Here is a 14,389-nt window from a genome sequence, read left to right on the forward strand (position 1 = left end):
AGTAAGGTATAGAAGGTTGCACTCTGGTAAGCAGTGAAACAAAGCAACTACATGCTGGTTTCTCCCTTTTCCAAAACTGCAAGTGTTTAAGAGAGTTAGAATGAGCTCTCTACTAACAAAAAAAAAAAAAAAAAAAAAAAAAAAAAGAAAAAAAAAAGGCAGATAATGATCCTGGCAGCACTGATGCAGTGTAATTTCAAATGACACAAGTTAGCAACCCAGTATTCATGTTGCCTTTTGGAATAGAATTAGTAAATGAGAGTAAGGCTATGATAATATAGGAAAGACATCCTCTCTATTCCATTATTTTATTAAGGTTATATAGTCTGTAGATATCATCTCCTCTAAATTCTGCTTTTTTTAATTATGTGGAAGCAAATAGATCTACACAGGCAATACAATGGAAAACCTAAGCAGACTCATGGGGAAATCAGTTCTCAACAGTACACTTGCAAATTTTCCAAGCAGAACAAGAAGAAGGGTTCTGTTGGCATAGCAATTAAGCAGCTGATTGAAAGGGTAGGAACTCAAAAACTGGAAGGCATTACACACATGGTTTATGCAAAAAAAAAAAAAAAAAAAGTAATTATAGCTACACTCTCATAATAAAGGAGTCATCCAATGGAGCTCCTGGAGCAGTAATAGCCAGAGAGAGCACACTGATTCTGAAATATCTTGGTCTAAAAAACATGTGAAAATACAATAACCCGGGGGGTATACCTGGCCCAGTCAACTCTCTAAACTGTGATAGAAATTGAATCAGAGAGATGTGTGAGTAGCATATTATTCTTATTTATGTTTCTTAAGACTAGTAAAGGGCTTTGGTGTTCTGGGACTTTGTCCTATCTGTCTATGGTATTATACTGAACCTGACACAAAGAGATGGTTATTTATGGATTCTGGAGCACCCATTTGCTAATATCTCCAAAGAAAAGCATTCAGTGAAGTGAGGGTAATGTTGTGACCACTGGGATTGCCAGTTCTGTGACTGTGTCCAGGCCATTGGACACACTCTTCCAGGAAACAGAAGAGACAGGATACTTCCACTAATGCCTAGGGAATTTGAGAGCACAAGGAAAGCCTATAATGGAACCTAACAAAGCAGTCTTCTTAATGTCAAATAGAAAGGTTTATGGCTAGATTCCTTTAATTTCCTGCCCAGTTGAAAATAATAAAAATACTACACCTACTTCTTATTCTAGACTGAGGTTCAGACATCTGATTGAGAGCTTTAGGTTCTGTATTATTTATTTTTATCACACTAAAAAATAATAAAATATATGTTCTGCAAAAAAAACCCTACAGCTATAAATATGCAATGAAAAAGGTCTAAGATTTCACCCCAAAACAGTGTAAGAATTCCCTTCCTAGGGAGTAATTTCAGAACAGCAGGTTAAAAATATAGAGTTAATGAGAATCCAGCTTGATTTTATTCTGCAGATAAGCCTCTCATGCTGGTACATGAGCAATTGATCTCAGTAGGTAAGATAGGTAATAATTACTTGACTGGTATCTTAATTATGTTTGCTAGTCATAATGAATGAGATGCACATTTGTATAAAATGCAAAGTCTCCTGCTGTTGTTGTCACTAATATCAAGAAAAACAGAGGATCTGTGACTTCAGCTCCTGGAAGCCATGCTATATAAAACATGTACTAATTTTGAACTTCCTTTTCTGAAGGAAAATCATCTCTTAAGCACCACAAGTCATGATTTTAGTAAGTTTCTTGTTCTGCAATAGAATAACTAACTAAATGTCACTGTTTCAAAAAAAAAAAAAAAAAAGAAAAGCAGCAAGCAGGTAGTATGAGACTCGTGTGGTTATGCTGCCTGGGGAACAATATCAAGATTTATAATGACACTTCATGGTGTTTAGTCAAAGCAACATATATTCAAAAAGTCTGCATAAATGCTGTGTGCTTTTGCTGATCAGCTGACAAGATAACATGATATACAGAATTAGCTTACGTACTTGGGAAGATTTTAGCCCATGTACCATACCTGTATTTTGTTTATTGCTCCAATAGAGTCATACCAGGTCTGTACAGAGCCGGGAAACTGCCTGGTCACTGTCATTCGAAGAACAATGCAGAAGGAAATGGTGGTGAATATTTTTCGGAGAGTAATTCCTTTAATCACAGCATACGGAAGCACAGCTAAGAACACCACAAAAAAACCCGAGAAGAAGAAGGCTGAGCTGTTGAAATATCTCACATAAGCAGCTTTTCGGGTAAGCTTCAGTTCAGTTCTATTAAAAAAAAAAAAAAAATTATTGTAGGATTTCATAGTTTACAGCTTACAAATATTTTGGATGGAAGTGTTGGCATAACAATTAACTCAGAGGCTCGCTCATCCTTCTTCTTTTCTAGAATTGCAGCTACAAAGTAAGACTCTAAAAAATCATTAGAGTCAAATTTTGACATCAATGTTCAGAGGTGCCAGACAAAGTAACAATAATCTGTCATGATTTATATACTGAATAAGCCACAAGCCTCTACAATTCCAGGTACAACCAGCCTCAAGCATCTAACACTTGTACATCCAATGTACATCTAATGTGATGTACTCCCAGAAGCAACATCCCATATTCATTTAGATACATAACTCCTCTAGAAAAAAATACTATGAAATGCTAGGTTTGCTATACGTTACCATAAAAAAACCTTACAATAGATAATCTGATTATAAGGTCATTTTCTTTTGCATGGCAAGCTACTAATGGCTTCACCTGTGAATTAAGGTGCCACTTAACCTCAGTTTGAAGAGGTGGAAGGCAGGGAGTCTGCTCTCCACCCTCCTTTCTCCATAGAAGCTCAGTCTACAGAGAAACTTACTGACCCCTGTGCAGTCAGGAATGCAATCAGTGATTATTCCTAGCTGTTTCCACAAGGCCCATGCATCTTATAGCAAGCTATTAAATAAAAAGATAAATAATCCAGAGGATATAAATAAATATCTGAGTTGATAGTTCTAAACTCACAGTGCTCAAGATTTCTAATGACTGCTCTCATTTTGAGCCTGTTCAGTTCACATCCCCCAGGTGCCCTGCAGTGCAATATAACTGCAGCTCAGTTTTGCCTGGACAGGAGCACCTCTGCTGCAGTGACAGAGCAGTTGCTCTCCTGCAAGAGCAATTAACTGGGGCTAGAAATGGTACAAGACCCAAGATGCCCATTCACTGGGTGAGTGCTGACCACTGGAGTACCATGCAGAAATTTGTAGTCACATTGCTGATGGAAATATCTGGTGTTTCAAGGCTGAGCACCACAAGCTTTATGTGTCTTCTCATATTGAGACCGGTGTATGCCTGGTTTTGGAGTGATGCTGCAGGAATCAGTACTAATACATAAACTTGAGATCCTTTGCTTGATATAAAGATGTATCTCTGCTGGCAAAATACAGACACTTCCAACCTTCACCTTCTCCAGTGTTATGCTGTTGTTCACAGGAACACTTTGGTGGGGTGTTTTTTATACTTCTCTGAATACATTGCACAGCCCATAGGAGTACAGGTATGTTTATTCAGGCACCTTTTATGAACAGTTATTTTCAGTGCAGACTTAAGAGGGCATAGAGCAGACAGCCCATATTGGTGTCTCTGAAGCTGATTAAACTGGCTTTTATCAGAAAATGCCAGCATGCAAAAATGGTTTTGTGATGACTGAGTTGCAACACATTGGCTAAAACACACACATGGCTTCGAGCACAAGGTCTTGTTTCCTAGCAGCTTAACAAGCCAAATGACTGGGAGGTCCTGCAGAGCTGATTCCATAAGCCAAATTCTGGTGAAACTCTGATATTCCTGGGTTGACTTGCTCTGGTGATGTCTTCACTGAGTGACTTGCTGGATGACTTAAAAAAGTATGGAAGAATCATAGAATTATAGGATGGTTTGGGTTGGAAGGGACCTTAAAGATCACCCAGTTCCAACCCTCCAGCCATAAGCAGGGACACCTTCCACTAGACCAGGCTCCTCCAAGCCATATCCAGCCTGACCTCGAACACTTCCAGGGATGGGGCATCCGCAGCTTTTCTTGGCAACCTCTGCCAGTGCCTCAACACCCTCACAGGGAAGAACTGCTTCCTAATATCTAATCTAAATCTACCCTCCTTCAGTTCAAAGCTATTCCCCCTTGTCCTATCACTATGTACCCTTGCAAAACATCTTTCTACTAATTACTTGTAGATTCCCTTCAGGTACTGAAAGGCCACATTACCTTATTGTGCCTTCTCATCTCTAGGCTGAATAATTCCCATTATCCCAGCCTTTCTTCATAGGATAAGTACTCTGATATTGTAATATTGCTAGCATTCTTGTATTTTAAAAATCCATGCATCATACAATAAGAATTAACTCCAGCATTACAAAATTTGCTATAAATTATTTTAGAAAATATAGCTAATAAAATAACAGTCAAATTTCCAGGTTTCTGTGACCTGTTTGTGGACTACAATTTATTTAATTAATTTCTAGAGGATTTGCTAGCATGATGTGTTCTCAAATTTCCTAAAAGCAATACATGTGACTAGTGATATCACGGGAATACTAAACTAGTTCCATCCTCAAGCTAGCACTCATGACCTGGATTCAGACTGATTGTTTATAGTAAATAATTACAAATTTTAATGGTAAAGAACACTTCACTTTCCCTGGATTGTCTTTCAGAAAGCAGCTGAACAAGAAGGTGTTTGTGGAACAATATAATTTTATGCCTGTTATTTACATGATAATATGACACTTATATTTCTTTTATTTTCCCAGTTACACACCTGGCACAGAATTTTATTTCTCTGTAAAGGACTAAACAAACACACAGAACACATGGGAGAGTTTTCATGCAGCATCACCCATCAATAAATATGTCACTTCTCCCTTTGCCCTGAACTCCTTGTCGGTAACAAAGACTTCCTTCTCACAGGTCTCAGATAATTTTTACCTCCTTTAGTTACAGTTCAATCCTTATATTAATTGAGAAGATAAGCCTTCTACAAGGCCATCTACAGACAATAAATGTTAATGTAAATGTGCAAGATAAATACATGAATCTAATTTACTCTTTTCACAGACTGTATGCAAATTTTATAACCAGCTTTATTGCATTTCTCAGAAAATGGCTGCACAGAATTCATATTGTTTCCTTCACCACAGAATAGGGACGTCTGTTAAGCCTTAAGTAACCATCACAAAAGGGCTTTTTATTTTAAGATGAGGACAGGGCTGGCCAGAAACAAAGACAGATCCCACAATTGTTTTACCTGTGCAAACTAACCACTGAAACATCATTATAACAAATGAGGAAGTAAATAAAAAACCTTTTAAAATCTCACCTCAGAGTAAACTTAAAAAAAAAATGGGAAAAACCCCCAAGCTGCAGTGTGGGAATGCATGGTTATTTTATTGAGAATTAATAGTTGTTGCTTTACTTCTTAACTAACATGACTACAGGTGATGTTCATAGCCACCTAATTTTTTTTCTGAGCACATAAAAAATTTGTGTAACAAATGAGCACACTTACTCACGGATGTTTTCAATCATTTTTTCCATTGCATCTTCCCAACAATAGGCTTTAACTGACTGTATATTTTCAATTATTTCTGAGGTGATGACAAGTCTCTCATTGATCTTTCCTGCTCTTTTATTCCTACAAAGTAAAAAGACAGTGGGTCAATCTTCATCTTTTTCATCCTGTATAGGTAGTTTGTATCCCATTAGATCTTATGAAAACAGCTTCTATATATGCCTCTGCTTAAAATGTTTACTTTTAAAGAATTATTATGGAGAATATAGAATAAATTATTACAAATCTAATAATCGTTTTAAAAGGAGAAAATACAGACCCTAAAAAGAATGGATCAAATAACTAACAAGGAGTTTTAATTCTAAAAATTCTAGATTTAATGCTATATCTAATTTTAACAGTATTTACTCCATGTTTGACTTTCAATTTTTTTAAGTTTAGACACCTGCTCCTAAATATATGAAATTTGTCTGTAACTTTCCCTACACAGAAAACATTTTTTAGACTCATCCTACATAATGTCCTAACCAGAGTCTCTTAATCAAGTGGTATAAACTTCTTAAAACCAATGTGTTTCAGGAAAATACATTGAAATATTTTAAAACATTCTTGTCACCTGTATTTCATCATCATTTGTCCCAGCCAGGCTTGGAATAAGACCATGACTATTAGAAAAGCAAGTCCAGAAAATGCAGAAGCTTCTAACATATCCCAGAGCAATCCCATCAGCAGTGCCACTTGTAATGGTGCAATCCATACAAAATGAGCCAAAGCAAGACCCTATGGAAGGCCACAGTAGAAAAAAAGAATGAAAGTTAGAATTGTGCTCTGAAAACTACATGAAAAGTATGCAGTCATTAAAGGAACACTTCAAAAAAGATAGTGAAGAGTGGTACAAATATTTCCAGTAGAAAAACAAGTTTATAATGGATGACTTGTGATCCTGAGCACATAGAATTCTGGGTGTTAATTATGATGACAGTGCACCAATACATATACATTGCATGCCATGCCTAAACTTTGATTTTTCTAAGGCAAAGTTCAATATGCATCTGTCCCTTTGTTATGTATATGAATGAGGAAAAGTCACACTTTGTAAAGTAAACAGAATTTGGCATCAATTGTGGCTTTTTCAACCACTGTAGGATGAGAAAAATACTTGCAAGAATCTTCTGAGTGTTTTAATCCAATATAGAAGGCAAATATTAATTTGGTGAAGAGATGACTGTTGTATGAGCTCAACTAGCTCAATGCAGTTTTCATTCAGGAGATTTTGGAGTGACTCCTGTGATGAGGTGCACAGAGTCTGTGTTCCTGCAGCTGCATTGCTGCAATGACAGACCACTTGTCCTAACTTGTGCAGCACTAGCTGACATTATACAGTCATGTAGTGCTTCAAGTAAATGCACCCTGCAGTTCCCACCATATGTCTACAGTCCCTCTGATCTTGTGTCTTTCATGGGAAGCAAATCTTATACTACCAAAGGGCCAATTAAACACATGAAAAACAGAAATTCATAGAGTTTCTAGTTCCTAAAGGCATTAGCAGGGATTTGTTGTAGTCTCTAACAAAAAGAAGCTTTACAGAAGACTCTAAGATTTTCTAAGACAGATGTCTAAGACTTCCTACCACAGTCTTACATGAACAATCCCTTTTTACTGGACTGGGTAATAATAGGAACAGGAAGTTAAACCTCATCACTTGTACAATGACAGAAATGGACTGGATCACCTTAGTAAAAAGATACAGTCATCAGGAAGTAGGATGTAAGAATTTAACCAGCAAGTTCTGAATTCTATGAAACCAACTGTTTAACAACCTTAGTCTCACTGGACTGAAGAACAAACATGGTTTTATGACGCAACTGCTTTTAGGTTTCCTCTTCTAATCAGTATAGGAGAAAAAGAATGTCATAAGTATCAGAATGAGCATTTCTGTGACTATGTACCAACACATTTTCTTAAGGTAATGAATGAATATTACGTCTACAATGAGCACTCAGGGGAGTTCTCCATTTATGGTTCCTTAATATCTGTCATGAACGGCTTGACATTTTTATTTGATGGATCACCAAGTGAATTAAACAACTGATGACACACCTCATCAAATTTGTTCAGATTGTTGGAAAGAAGACTGACCAATTGTCCAGTACTTATTTTATCTAGAACTCTGCTTGAGAGTTTTAGGATCTGTAAAAGAAAACAAAACCATAGAAAAATTGTCATGTAAGTTATCTCCATAAAACTCAATAAATAAAGATAAAAATTATAAGCAATGATGCAGTAGAATAAGTAATAATCCAGTTATTTTTTAGGCTATAAAGAAAGTCTCATTAAACTTTTTATTTATGTCACTTGAATTCAATATAGCCATTAAATTGCTTTAAAAATATTGATGTATTGACTTAGTCCTTGCTTTCTGTTGAATATTTTATGGATATAGATATATATGCAAATGTAAGTTTTAATGCATGCTGTGTGCTGTTGTGCATCCTCAAGAATCTCCTACTGCTGCCTCTCTTGACAAATATTTTTGAAATATGATTTCACAGTGAGCTTTATACTACAATAACTAACATATTTGTTTAAATTATCCTCTTTGGGTATTGGTAAAACAAAAACTTTTTAAATCTTTCTATTTTTGAGCATGTGATGGGTAAGCATCTGTTGATTCTCCATATTATAGCAATGTCACACAGCATCATTCAAACTCATTCCCTTCAATGTCACATTTATTGTTTAAATCTTCACCTCTAATTCTCTTTTGAAGATATTCTTTGGCCACCAGCATGTTATTCTTCCTCTGCAGTACACATTTTTAACAGGAGCACATTGGTAAAACAAAGCATCTCACAGACACAGCAAGTCTGAACTCACAGAGGCTGATTTCAGTCAAACCAGCTGTAGGTGTTTAATTCTTTGGACTGGGAAATTGAGAGCTCTCAGAAATTGTTAGCCACATTATTCTTCTGTGTACTTTGTGTACCTTAACAAAACTATCAATCTTTCAACAGACTAGCCTAAAAGTTACATAGTTACATAGACTACAGACAGAGGCTTGGCTTTGAGTGTAAATGGAGCAATTACCTTCTTATAAATCAAGCTAAACATAGCTATCCTCATTTGCATTCCAATATGATGAAGACCAAATATAGCAGGGTGTATAAGCAGTGTTCTCACAAAAAAGAGAAGGCACAAGCCAATGCCCAGGTAGTAGGCTATGGATCTTTCATCAGAGTTGTCTGGATCATAAGAAGCTATTATTCTCCCTAGCAGAAGGGGTTGCACAGATTTGGTGACTTCCTGTAGAGAAAAACAAGAAAAGTAATTTTGGTCAGCAGTTGGCTCATATTTTTCAAAATGGCTAACATTTCAATTCAAAGTCTCAACAAATGATCTTTGAAGTCTTATATCCTAAATGAGGAAGTCAGGCCTGTTTTCTGTGCCAGCCATAGAAAATTGCAGTAATTGCACAGAAGAACAGACAACTCACTGCTGTCTAAGTCTGTGATGCTCCAGCAACAGCACCAAAGCAAATCTAGCTCATAAATTTTGTTTTATCATTTTCTACAAAAGTGACAACTGAGATTAGCTTCCACATTTACTTTACAGAGTTGTAATGGATTAGCCATATCATATGACTGAATCTAGTTTATCAGGCTGGATGTCCGTTTTGGCTCTAGGGAACAATTCTCACTGCACTTTACTGGACTTTCAGGACATGGGAAGCCTCAGAACTACCAAAATGAGTACTACCATTGTCACAAGACAGTGAGAATATAGTTAAAATAAAAAATAAATGGGAATAGGAACAGAATAAAAGTATAAATAATTGGATCATCTCCTCAACAGTTCTAGACACTGTATCCCGTTTTGTAACAAAAGGAGGAGAAGAGGAAGTAAATGGTAGGGAAGGCAAGTTTAATAAAGGTCCCAGAGAGAAAACAGTCCCCCCTACGCTGGAGGCCCCGGCACTCCCCATCCAGGGATGAGCATCAGGATAGAGAACCAGAGTAGGAGGGGAGAAAGAGGTTAGGTGAAACCACTAAACTACAAGGTATTCAAATGATTTGCTAAAGCCCTGACTTTACTTTAGTCTGCTGTTACATTTGTCCTCAGACTCCTTTTCCATTGTAATTAAACCCCATCAGTGTTACCTCACCTTTGCCTTCCATTTCCCTCTCTGCCTCATCTTTCTCATACTTTCACTCCTCTAACCTCGTTTTTTTTCTATCTCTGCCTCTTGCCTTTCCTTACCCAGTCTTTCCCAAAGAACTGCAAAATCACCTGTGTGCTGTGGTTAACCTTTTGCTTATCTACTGCCCAAGTTCAGAAGGACATGAAGCAGTATATGCTCCTTTGCTGCAGTTATGATCAGTTTTAAAATACATAGTGCTATGAACTTGCACACAACTCTTCTTTCTGTTGTGTTGCAGCAGAAAGCATGTGATACTGCCAAAGTAACAAGACATTACTGAATTCTTCTGTACAGAGATGTGTTAAATTCTGCCAAAAAGTTACCAGCACAGCCTTCCAGATGAAAATCACCCAGACCACCATAGAGACTCAGAGAAGGGAACTGGTGAAGTTCACCTGTAATTAAGGTTCTACTATGTGGGGTTTTTTTTTTCTCCTTTGGGTTCTCTTATACAAAAGCAATCACAGGTACTTCTTCCTGTAACCTGGACTGTGATCCATTTTAAATATTACTGTTGCTGGAGCTGATATTCATCATTCACTTTTTCCACAAAAGAGGTAGAATTTTACATCTCAAACAACATACCTGTACTATGTGCTACATTACCCAAATTAAACACCACTCTGTTGTAAATCTGGAGCCAGTTTTGGCAAAGACTTTGGTGTTATTAGTGGGCAAAGGGAGGAGTGTTTATTAAAAAACACATGACCCAAGACAGCTGTGCTTAGACCATATGCATCCCAAAGCATCGAACCAAGACTCCCCAAAACTCATAAAATACAAAACATTCACCTCTCAAGGACAATACAGTGTTTTCATATTCTTGGAGATTCCAAGATAAGCTTTTCTATATAGGCTTAAAATAGCATCATTTTTTTGTGTGTTTACTTTTATTCCAGTGAAAATTACATGTTCTGCTGCTGTGTTTGTTGTGACTATAAATGTATTGCATACATTCTGAGCTTGCTGGCAAAAAACAAGATTTACAGACTGGAATAGTGGCTGGCAATAAGCCAAGTTGTACACTATCTCATGGGGCATAAAAGTCCACTGGTTTACAATGGAGATTTATCAGCTTGCTTACCAAAGATATTATCTAGTCTACATACAAATCAAAGCAGAAGTGCCTGGTTTTCATTTCTCCTCTTGTAAACTCAAAATTACCCAATGATATAAATATGAGTAAACTGATTAAAACAACCTGCCTAAAAAAAAAAAAGAATGGAATTTGTACACCTAAGAGAAAATTCAGCTTTCAAGAGTCAAATTTCGCCATTGCCTGTCCTTATTCTCCTTATTCTGCATTCATCATAGGCCACTGAGAAACCTGTAAGTGTCCCCCTCACCATAATCTTAATTAAAATAGTAAAGATCCGAAGATAAATGAGATTATGACACAGCATATTGTGCTGTTATTATGCAACAACTTTTCTGTTACGTGTATCCCCCATATGTTCAAACACTCTGTATTTGAAGACAATAATGCACATCTCTTCTCTGGCATATGGCCAAGAAGCACTTCCCTCCCTGCCTCCTCACTCACACCCGTGACCCATATGCAAGAACTTCAGGAAATCCTCATTAGGGTCACTTGGGATATGATACTAAAGCCACTTCTAAGTTAATGTTAGCAGTTGTTGTGCCTGACTGGAAATATAAATTTCATAGCAATAAAGGTAAGACAAAAATACAAATAGAATCAAACTGATCCTCACAGCAAAGTACCTAGTTGGCTAGCTGGTATCAAGATAAAAGGCAGGATTTTTGTTTCACCACTATAACACCTTTTCCTTAAATTGTAAGGGTCATATTCTGACAGAGTGAAGAATGGAAACCATCTCAAACAGCAGGGGAGGAGATACATTAAGTGCAGCAACCCAATGTGCCTAACATAACACTATTTATGAGGGGGAGTTGTAGTACTCTAGGAGGCCAAGTGTCCACCCTGCAATAACATCATTACCTACAGCACATCAGGGACAAGGGAGAGATGGAAAAAAGGCTGGACTTAATGAGAGCAAAGCTGTGATGCCAGCTGAAAGGACAACTCCACAAACAGCAGGGATGTCAGCACACTTTAAACCACAGTCCAAGAAAGATGCCATGAAAACGGTTCAGAGATTAGACAAGCAAAAAGCTGAAAGGAAAATGAAGTTCAAAAGAACACACAACTTGGTTACACCTATGCCAGTACGGCACAACATCCTGTCCCCTTTCAAATTTATGGCAAAGCTCCCATTAATTTCCGTGAGCAAGGCCTGCAAAGAACACCAGCAGCTTCAGGAGCAATTTGGTTTTTTTACAATTCCTCTTTCAATAAAATGAGCACTAATGATAATAGAATCAAGAATTTAAACTACGAGTCAATTTTTCCATGTCATTGTGGAAGGTGCAGATTCATTTACTATGTGTTTAATTGCACATATCTGTGATTTCTTAAAGAAATTTAAAAAAAACCAAACATTCACACAACCAAAGAATATGACTTAAAAATCCTGCAGTCTTGTTCTGTCCTCACCCCATCTAAAATTGTACTCCATTAAAAAAGTGTGTAAGGAAAAATCAGCCCTGCGCATGCACACCCGCACACATTGCCTAAACTTTGGGAAAGAGTTATCTCAAGTCTGCCTGCAAAAGCCCTCAGAAACTCCTTAACTTTTAATAGGAATGCATTAGTGCAAAGGTTCTGGCTGGTAGACTCTGCAGGAACAGCTATTAGAGTGCATGGTAGGCTACATTTGTAGAATCATTTTGTTGTCAGTGGTTTTTTTTTAAATGCAAACCTATCATGAGTAAGAAGTTGCTGGCTTAGTGAGTAAAAGAGCTTAAAATCTAAAGGCAGGAACAAAATCTAAATCACAGGAACACATAAAAGGCATGATTGAGTAGGGGTCCACAAATATAAATATCATCCCAAAGAAGAGCTGACAAAAATGATAAAAGAGTAGAGAAAGCACAGTTACCATGCAGCTCCTACGTAGCAAGAGGCCCTGTCCTAAACAGCTAACTGCCTTACCTGGATAAAGACAGCTTAGGGTCCAGTACCTAAAGGGCATCCTCCTGACACTACACTGTGCCCTGCATCCAGCAAAGAATGGAAACTCCCCTTAGCCTTCCTTTTGCTGCCAATGTATTTATAGAAACCTTTTTTTCGTTTGCTGTCTCAAACTGCAGTGATTAAATTTAGCTACAATTTGGCTTTAGCCCTTCTAATTTTCTCTCTACATAACCTCACAACATCGTTTTAGTCCCAGATTGCCTGTCCCTCCTTACAGAGGTGATACACTCTGTTTTTTACTACTAAATCACAGAAATTTGTAAGTAACACAGATATTTAATGTGCATATTGATTAACAGCAATTTTCAGATATACAGTATGGCTACACATACCTAGTGAGACACCACTGGCAATAAATTCTTTTCACAGCTCTTAACCCTAATGATAAGATTGTCAAATGAATAGGTGGCATTTGGTAAGTTAAGGTAATCCTACCTGACATGTTGGAAAGGTGATAAACATAATCAGTTCATCACTTTCACATCAAGTTCCTGATCACACACCTAGGAGCACTAACAGCACTACAAACATTTAAAAACGATTAATATGTATGTTTTAAAGATGTTAAGATATTATCAGAAAATATATTTTTAAATGAAAGTCCCTGAATACATCTCTGTATTTACCACCCTGTAAGCAATACACAGAGGAAAAATCCGTAGCTATTCACAATGCTCTGTATTAATTCAGCAGACCCTAAAACTTGGATCTATCTAAGGAACACTAAAAGCTTACTAAAGAGGAGAACAATTCTTACCCCTAAATATAAAATTATTCCATAGAACATAAATTTCCAGAAAAAGCATCGTCGAAGAGCATTGATGAGCTTGGGTTTCTTCTCTGAAGTTGCCAGCTCTCTGTCCCATTCTCTGAAAAGAAACCAAAACTATTAAACTGTATGAGCAAATACATGGGTCTATGGCTGCGACATACTTCAATTCACTCGAGGAGATTTAGCTTAGGTGGCTAATGAAGGAAAGCTTTGCAGAGACCCCAAGAATCTGGCCTTTGTGGACTTGATAGATCAATAAAAGTTCAAGCCCAGTTCAGCCACATATTTGGTAGTTTTAAATACTCAGTCATACATCACCCTGTGGGGAGTTATTTCATGAAAAGGTCACATTGTATGTTTTAAAGAAACCTGCTGTACTTAAAACCAGAGTACAATAACAGGCAAATGAACGTTTTGGAGCTCTTCCAGTCTGCAAAAAAGAAAGCACCAACAAAGCATCAAAAATGTGACTTTTCTATTGCACAGCACTATTTTAAACCCTGTTGCTGGGAAAATAACTTTCTTTTCAATAATAAATTGTAGACCAGAAGCAATGCTGTATACAGAGAACATAAATTTTGGCAACATTTAATTCACAGATTAAAGCACTCCAGAGAATATCCTCAACTAACTATTTTATCAATTTTTCAACAGAATATTAGATTACCAGAATATTTCATTTATAAACTATCAAAACACATCTAGCATACCAGTGTTCTCTATAAATTCCACTGCTTTGTATCAGCAATGGAGAGACAGGGACAACAGAGCCGGATCAGAAACTGATTTTTATTGAGAATACAAAACATTTATATATGGTTTTACGGGTATGATACTTAT

The 14,389-nt window shown here is 37.0% G+C and overlaps 1 protein-coding gene across 1 annotated transcript in view; it reads right to left on the reverse strand.

Annotated features, from left to right (window-relative positions):
• Positions 1–14,389, reverse strand: part of CFTR (CF transmembrane conductance regulator) — an 86,487-nt gene that overhangs the window by 57,090 nt on the left and 15,008 nt on the right. The window contains exons 3-8 of the mRNA XM_021553473.3: positions 13,535–13,646; positions 8,609–8,824; positions 7,622–7,711; positions 6,138–6,301; positions 5,519–5,644; positions 2,003–2,249 (exon numbers count right to left, since the gene is read on the reverse strand). Of these exons, the coding sequence (XP_021409148.2) occupies positions 2,003–2,249; positions 5,519–5,644; positions 6,138–6,301; positions 7,622–7,711; positions 8,609–8,824; positions 13,535–13,646 (955 nt within the window). The remainder of the gene's footprint in view (positions 1–2,002; positions 2,250–5,518; positions 5,645–6,137; positions 6,302–7,621; positions 7,712–8,608; positions 8,825–13,534; positions 13,647–14,389) is intronic.

The sequence above is a fragment of the Lonchura striata genome, chromosome 5, assembly GCF_046129695.1.
Source record: "Lonchura striata isolate bLonStr1 chromosome 5, bLonStr1.mat, whole genome shotgun sequence".
Classification (NCBI taxonomy): Eukaryota; Metazoa; Chordata; class Aves; order Passeriformes; family Estrildidae; genus Lonchura; species Lonchura striata.